Source organism: Phoca vitulina, unplaced genomic scaffold (assembly GCF_004348235.1).
Source record: "Phoca vitulina isolate PV1807 unplaced genomic scaffold, GSC_HSeal_1.0 scaffold15, whole genome shotgun sequence".
NCBI classification, from domain to species: domain Eukaryota; kingdom Metazoa; phylum Chordata; class Mammalia; order Carnivora; family Phocidae; genus Phoca; species Phoca vitulina.
This window is the reverse complement of record NW_022589718.1, coordinates 12,652,831-12,667,312: the sequence shown is the minus strand read 5'-3', so window position 1 is coordinate 12,667,312 and position 14,482 is coordinate 12,652,831. Positions and strand designations below refer to the sequence as shown.

At 37.0% G+C, this 14,482-nt stretch overlaps 1 protein-coding gene across 7 annotated transcripts in view; it reads left to right on the top strand.

The window, feature by feature from the left end:
* Window positions 1–14,482, top strand: part of WRN (WRN RecQ like helicase) — a 155,426-nt gene that overhangs the window by 39,425 nt on the left and 101,519 nt on the right. For all 7 annotated transcript variants that reach the window (XM_032413453.1, XM_032413455.1, XM_032413451.1 and 4 more), the window contains 5 exons: window positions 1,308–1,453; window positions 2,094–2,242; window positions 3,108–3,257; window positions 4,493–4,565; window positions 10,504–10,618. In XM_032413453.1, the coding sequence (XP_032269344.1) occupies window positions 1,308–1,453; window positions 2,094–2,242; window positions 3,108–3,257; window positions 4,493–4,565; window positions 10,504–10,618 (633 nt within the window). The remainder of the gene's footprint in view (window positions 1–1,307; window positions 1,454–2,093; window positions 2,243–3,107; window positions 3,258–4,492; window positions 4,566–10,503; window positions 10,619–14,482) is intronic.

Sequence of the window (14,482 nt, the reverse complement as noted above, 5' to 3'; positions counted from 1 at the left end):
TGAGATTCTTTTGTGATACACATTTTTAATTTTAAAAAATTATAAAATAGGCAAATATAAACAAAAATAGAAAATAATATAACAAAACCCTAGCTTTAGCAAATCTTAATATCCATTTTCTTTAAATCTTTATTAAGAAATGTTACGATAAAATACAGCTGAAACCCCAGGTATGTCCTTTCTGATTCTCCCCTCTGCAGCCCTCTGAGATACCTTCTATCACGAGTTCAGTGTTTAATATTCCCTCACATGTTTTCTATTATATCTATATTTTTATATCCCCAAATATCATATGCTGTTATGAGAGTCAAAAACACAACATTTTATGTTTTTTGAGAATTTTTCTTCTGGGTATATGTAGTTTTATTTTAATTTATATATAATATTTAATTGTTTCTGTATGCCACAATTTGTCCGTTCTTTTGTTGATGGAAATGCAGTTTGTTTCCATTTTTGCCAGTAAGAGCAGTATTACAATGAACATTCTTTTTTTAAAGCAAATTTTTATTTTTTAAAGATTTATTTACTTTAGAGAGAAAGCGAGAGAGAGAGAGAGAGAGAGAGCGCACACACGAGCGAGTGTGAGTGGGGGGAGAGGCAGAGGGAGAGGAGAGAGGAACCTTAAGTGGACTCCCCGTGAGCGCGGAGCCTGATGCAGGGCCAGTCCCAGACCCTGAGATCATGACCTCAGCTGGAATCAAGAATTGGATGCCTAACCGACTGGGCCACCCAGGTGCTCCTGCAGTGAACATTCTTAAACATCTGTCTGGTTGTGTGCATCTGAGAGTTTGATACATTTATGAGAAAAAACTTGCAGGTCATAGTGTTTATACATCTTCAGCTAAATATTGTCAAAGCCTTTTCTAAAAGGATTTTACCAATTTACATTCACCAGTGTTTGAGCAGTCCCACAGGTAGATATCTTTCTCAGCACTTGATACTGTGAGACTTTAATTGTTGCCACTCATATATATATGAAATTATATCAATTAATTTGCATCCGATTTCAAGTGAGGTTTCATGTCTTCACATATTTATTTGGATTTATTGGCTATTTGGACTTTCTTATGGAAATTGCCTGTTTATATTTTTCCTCCCCCTCCTCCTTCTTCTTCTTACTGGATTATCTGTCTTTTTCTTACCAACTTTTCAAGGAATTTTTAATATTTTCTGGCTATTTATTATCAGGTATTTGTATCATAGATATCTTCTACCATATATGGCTTGTCTTTTAATTTGTGGAATGCAGAAGTTATATAGAAGTTAAAATTTTAATGTAATTAATTTGCACTGTTTTCCCCCCGTAGCACGAATCTATCTACTGGAGGTGTGGTCGGATTTGACATGGAATGGCCACCAGTATACAGTAAAGGGAAACTGAGCAGAGTTGCACTGATTCAGTTATGTGTGTCAGAGAGCAAATGTTACTTGTTTCATATTTCTTCTATGTCAGGTTGGTATCTCTTTTCTTTGTTTCATTTTTATATGGTTGATAGTTGTATTATGTCAACTTTATCCCTATAAAATTAAGCTTTTGAATTAGCTGGTGCTTCTCTCATCACCTTACATTTATTGAAGTATTCATGTTCCATCTGATTCATTCATATCCCTGTTTTATTTATTTTTACAACATCTCCATCAGGTATTGATATTATTCCTGGTTTAGACAGTATAGAACTGAAGTTTTGAGGGGCTAAATGATCAGGAATATACTGTTAATGTTAGCAGAGGAAGTTTTCAAACCAGTTGTTTTTCTTGTCATTTATCAGTCAGGACTTTGCTTTAGGTAAGAAAAGAAATGCTCAAGGTGGCAGTACTTGGGTGGCTCAGTCAGGTGAGTGGCTGCCTCTGGCTTAAGTCATGATCCCTGGGTCCTGGCATTGAGCCCCACATTGGGCTCTCTGCTTCTCCCTCTCCCTCTGTGCTCTCTCTCTCAAATAAGTAAATAAAATCTTTTAAAAAAGTACTCAATGTGTTTCTGAATTTAAGCTTAACATAAACAAATTTAAATATAAACATAGAATGTGTAAGAAGTAGAAAATAAATCAATAATACTTGATAGAACCTATGGAAATAATAATAAAATGTTACAGTTTTTCCTCAGGGATTAAAAATGTTGCTTGAAAATGAAGCAATTAAAAAAGCAGGTGTAGGAATCCGAGGAGATCAGCGGAAACTTCTGTGTGACTTTGATATCGATTTGAAGAATTTTGTGGAGCTGACAGATGTTGCCAATGAAAAGGTAGGCATAAGGTGTGATGAGCCCCGGGTGTTGTGTGGAAGTGTTGAATCACCATGTTGGGACACCTGAAAATAGTATTTCACTGTATGTTAACTAACTGGAATTTAAATAAAAACTTAAAAAAAGGTAGATGTAATACATATATTATTTTCATAAACAAGATTGTGTTTCACAGAATGTCCCATCTATCTGAATGTTAGATATTTTGAAAAAAATACTTTAAGCTGTATGTTATTGTAACAATAAAGAAGTCCCAAATGAGTATTCCATAATGAAAACCTTCAGTTCTAATCCATTGCCTTAGAGAAATTTCTTTAAGCTAGCACCCCCCCTTTAGTACTATTTCACTTTATTTCATATATTTGTATATTTAAATATTGTATTTTAAGTTTTTCCCTTTGATCCATTTATACCAATAATTTTTTTTTTTTTTTTTTTTAAGGGAAAGCATAATGTAGCTCTTGTGGTATGATGGGCTTAGTGGAGGTTTGGCCATCAATTCCGTCACCCTTATTTCATATATTTTATTAATGTAGTCATTAAGTTAAATTCGCATGTTTAGCCAGATAGTCACTGGGCTGGATAGAAAGGGTACCAACCTATCCAGCTTTTTTCCATGAATAATACTTTTACAGTCCAAGAATTTTAATACCTACATTGGGGAAATTCCAGAGTTCAGTTCTTATAATGTGGACTGAAAATGAGGTTTCTAGTGATGGGAAATTTATTAAGGACTATCTCTGCCATATATTTTGGTGATAACATTTCCAACTTTATTTGTGGCATGGGCATTTGATGGTATTTAGGAGTATCTGAAAATAGAAAGAAATAATTTTTTGCAGTATTGATTTTTCATTACTTCTAGCTGAAATGTGCAGAGGTCTGGAGCCTCAGTGGTTTGGTTAAACACCTCTTTGGCAAACAGCTTCTGAAAGACAGATCTATCCGCTGTAGCAATTGGAGTGATTTTCCTCTCACTGAGGATCAGAAACTATATGCAGCCACTGATGCGTATGTATGTACCAAAGATCTTTAAATTGTGATGTGTTTTTTATACTTTATAATAAATTACTTTAGAAGAATTTTGTTGTAATGGTTGTACAAACTCAACTAAAATATTTTAAATCAGGTTGGCATTAAAAATGCTTAAGAAGACATTCAGTGAAACTGATAATTCTCAATACTAATTAGCAAGTACCAATCAAAATGCTAGTATTTTTAATTGTCATGAAGCCAAAATAATGTCCAATTTATGTGTAATAAATGTAATCTCTCTGAAAACATGGAAAGCTAATAAACACAGCCTGAGTAAACGCAAATGGTACTGATGATGTATTTGATTTATAAACAACTTCAGATAAAAATAATTATAGTTTCTATATTGAAACTGGCATTATTTCTTATAGTTACATTTAAAATGTGCTAAAAATTTAGGAAAATTACCTCCAAATTTAGCTTTCCACTGCTGTTAGTCAGTTGTATTTTCATATTTACATATTCATACATACTGAAATTTGGGCTTATCTTAATGTATAGCATTATTTGTTTTTTGTTTTTGTTTTTTGCAGGAAATATATTTTATGTCCCTGTGGATTTCTTTTTCCCTAATTTATACTTTCATTTGTAGATGAATATCTTGTTTCCCTTTTTGCATCTGTTTTTAGGCCTGGAAACTCCTTTTTTTAAAAACAGAAAAAAATTCAATCTTGTCAGGAAATAGGGTGATAATTTTCCTTTACATTCTGTTAAAAAAAAATCGTAGAACTTGTTGAGAACTCGTGCAAGTTCTGTAGCATTTTTATTCATGAAAAATCAGTGTGACTTGGTTGTTCCTGTTAACAGTGCCTGGAAGGAGGGCTGTTCATACGCCGACATTCACAGCTGATTTAATGAGATACGGGGGAGTGGATATGTGTCGCCAAAACAGATATCTCTTACTTGATTGTATTTTGTTGGAGTCCCACTTATAAGTTACTTGATTTGGATAACTCCTTAAATATCGAATATTAAAAGATAAAAATTTAAAACTTTTAAGGCGCAAGCAGCTTACTTTCTCCGTTCTCGAAATTGGTGTGGTGATTTAATGAAGACATAGATCTTTGTGTAACATAGTAACTTGAATGCAGCTTTTTGGGTGCTTTGGGAGTCACTCTTCTGGATTTTTCTAAAGATGGGACATATAGCTTTATTTTGGTTATCTTTAGCATAAGATTATGGTTATCTTCACTTTTCTGCTTTTTTTCTTAATAGGCCGGTCTCATCATTTATCAAAAATTAGAGATTTTAGGTGATGCTGTGCAAAGGTTTGCTATAAATAAAAAAGGTATGTGGTGCTCTAAAAATAAAAGATAAAATTTGAATTTGCTCTTTTATGAGGTTTATCTTCAAAAAGTGAATATTTACACGTGCAAACTGTTTAGTATTACAACTTCTTGAGTGTCTGAACCGTGTTGACAATAGGGTGTGAGATCTCTCTGGTCAAAGATTAGAGTTTCAGGCGCATTACTTGTGGCAGAGGAGGACTTACTACTGCTTTGTCACATTGCTGTTCCTTAGGCTTCTTTAGGTGGGGCTTTGTGGCTTTGATAACATCAGTGACACAACCAATTATCTCCCAGGCTGGAGATTATTACATCCTTGCTATAAATAGTTAAAGTGTACTAGTTACTTTATAGTGTCCTGGTTTAAATTTCTAAATTTTTTCTAGGGTAAGATAACTGCTGTTTTTCTCCAAAAAGTATGGCCACTTTGTTCAACTTCAGTGCTTTTCTCAGATATCTCAATAGGTCAGCGATAGCAGACCTGCATAGTAGAGTGGAAGAGCATGGGCTTTCATGTCACAGAAATCAAAGGGGAATCCCTGCCATGTGACTTGAGGTTTACATGTTTCCCCATGTTTGGAATGTAGCTGATAGCCACATACCTATTGCATAGAATAGTTGTGAGCACTAAGAGGAACAGAATATTATAAGCACCTGTATTGATCTACAGAGTTGTTATTCCTATTCTTGTAGCTTCTTTTGGAGATTTTAAATAATTGTGTTTGTTATGATGTTAATTAAATGAGGGGCGCCTGGGTGGCTCAGTCATTAAGTGTCTGCCTTTGGCTCAGGTCATGATCCTGGGGTCCTGGGATCGAGCCCCGCATCGGGCTCCCTGCTTCTCCCTTTCCCACTCCCCCTGCTTGTGTTCCCTCTCTCGCTGTCTCTCTCTCTCTCAAATAAATAAATAAAATCTTAAAAAAGATGTTAATTAAATTAGTGATTTTGCTAAATAAGCTTAAAGATATGGTGTGACCTCCTCATATAAAATTATATTGTACCCTTATTAATTGTCATTGAGAAGGGATTCATGTTCTTTGTAATAGACCCTCCTTCTTTACCTAATAAGGTAGAAGACCCCTTATGCTTTCTTTCTTTCCCTGGAAAGGCACTTCTGATGAGAGCTTCCTGACTCTCTATAGCCAAAGGTACTGTGGCTAGAAATTACCTTGCTTAAATTGAGCAGATGATAGGTTTTTGAAGCTGATCTGGAAAACAATATAGAACTTATTTAAATCATAACAGAATTAAACTCAACAGAGGGGATTCATTGTTTTCTGAATTTGTGGTTTGCAGAATTACTTCTAGGTTATACATGCAATTTTGTCTCTGATTAAAATGCTTCTAAGGAAATGTTTAAGATATTTCTCACTAATGTACCATATATTTAAAGTCGCCACTAGAAGTCCTGGTATCAATGTACCTGTCATTTCAATACTGCATTGTTTGACCCTCACTTTTATTCTTTATTGCATTATATGTGTGAGTATATTTTGTTTGACATCTGAAGTGAGGTACCTTGACTAGGATCCTAGTGAATTGTAACAAAGATTACCAGTCTTTCTTTTTTTCCTCACTCCCCCTCCTCCCTTCCTGTTATGAAGCCAGAGCTATCAGCCTCACTGTTGTTTAATTTCCCTGGTGTATTTATATATGATATTTTCAAATGACCACTTTTGGTTATACAATTGTGTTTTTTCTTCTTATTAAAGAATTAAAGTGGATTATAACATCAGAAAATAAAAGGATATTTGCACATTGTTTCTCCTTGTTAAAATATTAGCTTACTCCAGGATGGTAGCTAATAAACACTAAACAAGATACCAGATAAAAATAAACTTATTTATTAAAATTTTTTTAGCACTTTATGATGTGGGGATACAGTAATGAACAAGGCACTCATGATCTGCTTCCTGAGAGGGAAATCTAGAGGTTTGTAGGGGATATAGAGATGAACAAAAAAGGCATAGGTATAGGGAGATGAGTCTCATGATGTGGGAAAACAAGGCGCTGTGGTTAGCACAGATGGCTATCTGATACATATTTGGAAGTATTGCAGTATTTCCTGGAGAAAGTGATGTTTAAGGCAAGACCTGAATAGGAACAGGAATTAGGTAGCGGAAGAGTAGAGGAAAAGTGTCATAAAAAGTTTAATTTCCTCCTAAGAGGTATTGGGGGGTTTAAACACAGGAGTGACATGAATTACATTAAAAAAAAAGAAAAAGAAAAAAAAGAATAACTTGGGTTGTAGAGCAGAAAATGGATTGTAGCTGGGCAAGGGTCATGGTGGGAAACCTCCTTAGGAGGCTGAGAGAGCAATCCAAGGGAGAGGCAGTGGTGACCCGGCTTGGAGGGTTGTATTGAGAATGGAGAAGGGGATAGATTCTAAATACATTTACTAGAGCAGTAGAGTCAGCAGAATTTGGTGTGATGATGAGAGCCATGTGTCAAGGATCATTACTGTGTTGTTGCCACGAACAACAGGGGTGAAAACCATTGAAGAGAAGGAGCAAGCTTTGGAGCTGAGGAGTCACAGTTGATTTTAGACATGTTAAAGGAAGGAGGGCTGTCAGATAGCAAGGTGGAGGTGGCCAGGGGCACTTAGATATCCAGGCTGTGGCTCAGAGGACAGTTTTTGTTAGAGATAAAAAACTGGGACTAAGAATTTTGAGGAACTCTTAGTATTTCATGTTTGCATGGGGGAAGGGACAGCAAAGGAGTTGCCTGCCATTGGCATAGAAGGAAATTAGGAGATACGGTGTGCCGAAAGCTAAGCGAAGAGCTACATAGGAGCAGTTATCAATCTCTTTTAAGTCCTGCTGAGAATTTGAGAAACTGAGGATTTAGAATTAATCATCAGTTTTGGCAACATGGCAACCATTTGTAACCGTTGACCCCAGCAGCTTTGGTGTATTGGCTGACAAAAGAGTGTTCCGGGGAGAGAGTGGTTTTTGGGGGCATGTGCTATTAAAACAGAAAAGGGTCCACAGGTTTGGGAACATAAAGGTGCTATAAGCAGAGCAAGAGTGGAGTAGTGGAGTGGTGTGAGTAGAAATCACATTAACGTGAATAGAAGAGTTATTAGATCTAAGGAACATGAGAAAGTATGTATAAATAACTTCTTTTTTAGAAGATTGGTTTGGAAAGGGGCTACTCATTCATTCATTCATGTGACATATTTGATGGGTTTTTATTATGAGTCAGGCACAGTTTCAGTTATAGGGGAAAGTGGACTGAACACAGGAGACCAAGCGCCTTCACTTCATTTCACTGAAATGAGCGAAAGAGCCGCGTGACTATCTGAGGGAAGAATGTAGCAGGCATCGGGGAAAGAGCTAAGTGTCTGAGGGTGATCGCTTGCCTTATTTGAGGAACAGTGAGGATAACTGAAGCGAAATGAGTAAGGGTCAGAGTGGGAGGAAATGAAGCTAGAAAAGGAGCTTAGGCCGGATCATTTAGGGCCTTACAGGTGGTGACTGTGGCTTCATATTTTATTAATTACAATAAATATAAAGTAGAGTGATGGGAAACCCTAGAGGGTTTGGAGCAGAAAAATGACATGATTAAATTTAAAAGGATTTTTTTTTTTTTTTTTTTGGCTTTATAAAAAGGGAAGTGTTTAGACAGGGAAGGCTGTTAGGCTACTATAGTAGTCCCAGCAGGAGATGACACTTGTTTGGATTAGGCTGGTAGCAGTAGAGATGGTGAGAAGTGGTAGATTGTGTATATGTTTTGAAGGTGTAAATTGTGAAGGATTTGCTGATGAATTCTCCGTAAGGGGTAAGATCTAGAGACTGAGAGGACAATGTTTATTTTGGTTGGATCAGCTGAGTGAATGGAAGGATCAGTTATGGTGGAAAGATTATGGGAAAAGTGGGTTTGGGTGAGAAAAATCTAGATTTCAGTTTTGGATATGCTAAATTTTAGGTGCTTATTGATATTCAAGCAGCTATCACAGTTGGAAATGCGATTCTGGAGTTCAGGGGAAAGGTTGAGGTTGGAGATGTAACTTTGGGAAACATTAAGATATAGATGGCAGTTAAAGCAGTGAAAGGAGATGAAAGAGGGAGTGACTGGAATAAAGAACAGAGGGGGCCCAAGTATTGATGTCAAGGGCACACCAACATTCAGAGATCAGGGAGATGAAGAGAGCGCATTGAAGAGGGTCTGAGAAGGGGCGGTAGTGAAAGATGGAGTGTTGAGAGGTGTCGTGTCCAGAAGCCTCAGGAAGAACATGTTTTAAGGAGGAGGAAGTTATCAACTGTTTTAAATAGCTGAGAATCTGAAGAAGATGAGGAACTAGACCTGACAATTAGATTTGACAGTGTGGAGGCCCTGGGTAACCTTTCCCAAAGCAGCCATGCTATACTGGTGGGGGCGAAGGCTTGGTTGGAGTCTGTTTAGGGGAAAATGGGAGTAGAAAATTTGAGACAGCACGTGTGGACAACTCTTTCATGGAATTTTGCTGTAAATGAGAGTAGTTCTGTGAGTACAGACTAATTAGCAGATGGGGGGTGGGAAGATGAGATAGTTTTCTTTTTCTATTTTCTTAGTGTAACGAGGAGTGAGGTTGTTCCCTGAGTAAAAGGAGGAGCAAGCAGATGTTAGAGGCTTGGAGAGAAAGAAAGAGGTATGAAATAGTCATCTCGATAGTAGGAAAGTGGGAAATATAGAATATTTAACAGTCACTACTGAGGATTCCTTTGAGATCTCTGTCATGAATTTAAAGCAAGCTGAGTCATCTTGGCTGTGTTTTATCTTCAACTATAGTCAACTCTTTGAGTATAGGCATCAAGTAGGTAAAAAAACTGGGTTTAATTGGAGTAGGGGTTTTCCTAGATAAAAAGTACCATGGAGGGAGGAAGGAGCAAAAGAGGTCAGAGTCCAGACATACAAGGGAATGATTATTAAAAATGGGTAAGAAAGGAAAAAAGACATTGTGGGGAGTGGGAGGGATAAGGTATATGGAAAAGGTGATAGGATCAGTGGATTTAGCTCTGAAACTGGAAAGAATAGTTGTATTGGGGAGGGCATCCTGGAAAGCAGGCAAGCATGCTGGTGTTCAGAGGGTGGAATGCTTACAATTGAAGTTTGGAAGTAGTGACTTTATTGGCAATTATAAGGTCAAATGACTCTCGAATGGGTGGCTGAGGTCAGTGGAGGAAAAGATTGTTGGAAATGGAAGGATCAAAGCACTGAAAAGGCCACACTTTTAGGTGGAATTATCACAGGAGTAGTAGTGAAGGGAAAGACAGTGAACCAGGCAGTAAAATCTTCAATGAATGAAAGGATGTGATTTTGAGGTCACAAGATGCGGCAATCAGGAATAACAGATGGTACAGTCCTATGTCGCATGCTTCAGAGGAGCTGGACTTTTGAAGGACCAGAGAAAATGGTGATAAGCTGTAAGAAACTCTAAGCAGGGGAAGGATTCGAGGAAGGAGTGCAGGTGTGGTGTTGATGGAGAATGATGTACCAGACAGGATGAAGTTGAGAGTTTGGAAGATAACTGCTGATTGGAAAGGCTTGCATTTTATTTTGGTCATGACTGATAAGAAGGGAAGTGAGGCATGGCTGTTGGCTCAGGTTATGTTTACTAAACTATGTTTCATAACTAATAGCCCACAGAAATCAGTTCTGATTTTGATAGTGTAGATGGGTTCAGATTCTCATTTCTGCCTTCTTCTGCCTAGGTTGGTAACCACTGGTTGTAATGTGTATGAATGTAGATCATTTGGAATTTATTCTAAAATTCAAGTAGCAAAAATCTGAAAGGGAAATAAAGTGAGGTGATATGGAGATAGAATAAGGAAGTCCTTTTGTTGGAATTCACTTAAGGAAAGAAAATGAAAATGTGACCCCTAATACTGTTTAAATAAATGGCTAAATAAATCTCTCTGCTTTGTGGTTTGAAAATTAACATTGATTCTTTTTGTCCAGAGGAGGAAATGCTACCTAGTGATGTGAAGAAACAATTGACTTCAATCTCTGAGGATATGATGGATCTGGCTAAGCGTCTTCCTGACACTTTGAAAAAATTGGAAAATCCACAGAGGTTATATATTACCTGTTTTTACCAATTCTGTTTGTTCTTACTGCACATTCCTATTTATAACGAATTACTGTTTATTAAGGTAGACTCAGAAATTTTCAAAAACATTTTTTATTTAAATTCAGTCTAGTTGACGTATACTGTAGTATTAGTTTCAGGGGTAGAATTTAGTGATTCATCAGTTGCATATAACACTCAGTGCTCATTACATCACGTTCCCTCCTTAATGCCCATCACCCAATTACTCCATTCCCCCACTCACCTCCCCTCCAGCAACCCTCTGTTTGTTTCCTATAGTTAAGAGTCTCTTATGCCTTCCTCTCTGTTTTCATTTTTTTAAAATTTTTCCTTCCTTCCCCTATGTTCATCTGTTTTGTTTATTAAATTCCATATATGAGTGAAATCATATGGTATTTGTCTTTCTCTGACTGACTTATTTTGCTTAGCATAATACCCTCTAGTTCCATCCAGGTCGTTGCAAATGGCAAGGTATCATTCAGGACACTGGGATCATGACCTAAGCCGAAGGCAGACAGTTAACCAACTGAGCCACCCAGGTGCCCCGCAGGATTTCATTCTTTTTGATGGCTGAGTAATATTCCATTATATATATATACACACACACACCCCCCACATCTTTATCCATTCATGAATCAGTGGACATCTGGGCTCTTTCCATATTTTGGCTATTGTGGACATTGCTGCTATAAACATTGGGGTGCACGTGCCCCTTCAAATCACTATGTTTGTATCCTTTGGATAAATACCTAGTAGCGCAACTGCTGGGTTGTAGGGTAGTTCTATTTTTAACTTTTTGAGGAACCTCCATGCAGTTTTCAGAGTGGTTGCACCAGTTTGCATTCCCACCAACAGTGTAAGAGGGTTCCTCTTTCTCCACAACCTTGTCAACATTTGTCATTTCCGCCATTCTGACAGGTGTGAAGGGTATCTCATTGTGGTTTTGATTTGTATTTCCCTGATGCCTAGCGATGCTGAGCGTTTTTTCTTGTGTCTGTTGGCCATTTGTATGTCTTCTTTGGAGCAAATGTCTGTTCATATCTTCTACCCATTTCTTGCCTGGATTTTTTTTTTTTTTTTCGATGTTGGGTTTGATAAGTTCTTTATATATTTTGGATACTAGCCCTTTGTTTGATAAGTCAGTTATCTTCTCCCATTTCATAGGTTGCCTTTTAGTTTTGTTCACTGTTTCCTTTGCTGTGCAAAAGCTTTTTATTCTGATGAAGTCCCAATAGTTCATTTTTGCTTTTGTTTCCCTTACCTTTGGAGACATATCTAGCAAGAAGTTGCTGCGGCCAAGATGAAAGAGGTTGCTGCCTGCATTCTCCTCTAGCATTTTGATGGATTCCTCTGTCACATTTAGGTCTTTCATCCATTTTGAGTTTATTTTTGTGTATGGTGTAAGAAAGTGGTCCAGTTTCATTCTTCTGCATGTGGCTGTCCAATTTTCCCAACACCATTTGTTGAAGAGACTGTTTTTCCATTGGATATTCTTTCCTGTTTGGTCAAAGGTTAGTTGGCCATAGAGTTGAGGATCCATTTCTGGGTTCTCTATTCTGTTCAAAAAATAGAAATGGAAGGAAATGTTCCTTCTATCCATATTTTCTTGAAGGTTTTTATAAAGAAAGGATGCTGCATTTTGTCAAATGCCTTTTCTGCATCTACTGAGAGGATCAAATGGTTCTTATACTTTCTTTTATTAATGTGCTGTATTATGTTGATTGATTTGCAGATATTGAACCACCCCTGAAGCCCAGGAGTAAATCCCACTTGGTCATGGTGAATAATCCTTTTAATGTACTGTTGGATTTGATTAGCTAGCCTCTTGCTGAGAATTTTTGCGTCCATGTTCATCAGGGATATAGGTCTGTAATTCTCCTTTTCAGTGGGGTCTTTGGTTTTGGAATCAAAGTAATGCTGGCCTCATAGAATGAGTTTGGAAGTTTTCCTTCCATTTCTATTTTTTGGAACAGTTTCAGAAGAATAGGTATTAATTCTTCTTTAAATGTTTGGTAGAATTCCCCCGGGAAGACATCTGGCCCCAGACTCTTGTTTGTTGGGAGATTTTTGATTACTAATTCAATTTTCTTTCTGGTTACAGGTTTGTTCAGGTTTTCTATTTCTTCCTGCTTCAGTTTTAGTAGTTTATATGTTTCTAGGAATTTATCCATTTCTTCAGATTGTCTAATTTGTTGGAATATAATTGCTCATGATATTCTCTTATAATTGTTTGTATTTCTTCAGTGTTGGTTGTGATCTCTCCTCTTTCATTCATGGTTTTATTTATTTGGGTCTTTTTTCTTTCTGATAAGTTCTCGAGGGGTTTATCAATCTTATTAATTCTTTCAAAGAACCAGCTCCTAGTTTCATTCATCTGGTCTATTGTGTTTTTGATTTCTCTATCATTGATTTCTGCTCTAATCTTTATTCTCTTCTCCTGCTGGATTTAGGCTTTAGGTGTAAGGTTAGGTTGTGTATTTGAGACCTTTCTTGTTTCTTGAGGAAGGCCTGTATTGCTATATATTTCCCTCTTAGGACTGCTTTTGCTGCATCCTAAAGGTTTTAAACTGTTGTGTTTTCATTTTCATTTGCTTCATGTATTTTTAAAATTCTTCTTTAATTTCCTGGTTGACCCATTCATTCTTTAGTAGGATGTTCTTTTTTTTTTTTTTTAAAGATTTTATTTATTTATTTGAGAGAGAGAGAATGAGAGACAACACATGAGAGGGGGGAGGGTCAGAGGCAGAAGCAGACTCCCTGCCGAGCAGGGAGCCCGATGCGGGACTCGATCCAGGGACTCCAGGATCATGACCTGAGCCGAAGGCAGTCGCTTAACCAACTGAGCCACCCAGGCGCCCTCTTTAGTAGGATGTTCTTTAACCTCCATGTATTTGTGGTCCTTCCAAATTTCTTTTTGTGGTTGACTTCAAGTTTCATAGCATTGTGGTCTAAAAATATGCATGATATGATCTCAATCTTTTTGTACTGGTTGAGATCTGATTTGTGACCCAGTATGTGATCTGTTCTGGAGAATGTTCAGCGTACACTGGAAAAGAATGTGTATTATGCTGCGTTAGGATGAAATGCACTGTATATATCTGTTAAGTCCATCTGGTCCAGTGTGTCATTCAAAGCTCTTGTTTCCTTGTTGATCTTCTGCTTTGATGATCTGTCCTTTGCTGTGATTGGACTGTTAATGTTCCCTACTATTATTGTATTATTATCAATGAATTTCTTTAATTTTGTTATTAATTGGTTTATATAGTTGGCTGCTCCCAAGTTAGGGGCATAAATATTTACAATTATTAGATCTTCTTGTTGGATGGACCCCTTTATTATGATATAGTGCCCTTCTTCATGTCTTATTGCAGTCTTTGGTTCAAAATCTAGTTTGTCTGATATAAAGAAAGCTTTCTTTTGATGTTTATTACCATGATAAATGGTTCTCCACCCCCTCACTTTCAATCTGGTGGTGTTTTGGGGTCTAAAATGAGTCACTTGTAGGCAGCATATTGATGGGTCTTGTTTTTTTATCCATTCTGATACCCTGTATCTTTTGATAGGAGCATTTAGTTCATTTACATTCAGAGTAATTATTGAAAGACATGAATTTAGTGCCATTGAATTACTTGTAAAGTCGCTGTTCCTGTAGATTGTCTCTGTTCCTTTCTGGTCTTTGTTACTTTTGAGCTCTCTCTCTGCTCAAAGGATCCCCTTTAATATTTCTTGCAGGGCTGGTTTAGTGTTCACAGATTCCTTTAGTTTTTGTTTGTCCTGGAAACTCTTTATCTTTCCTTCTATTCTGAATGACAGCCTTGCTGGATGCAGTATTCTTGGCTGCATATTCTT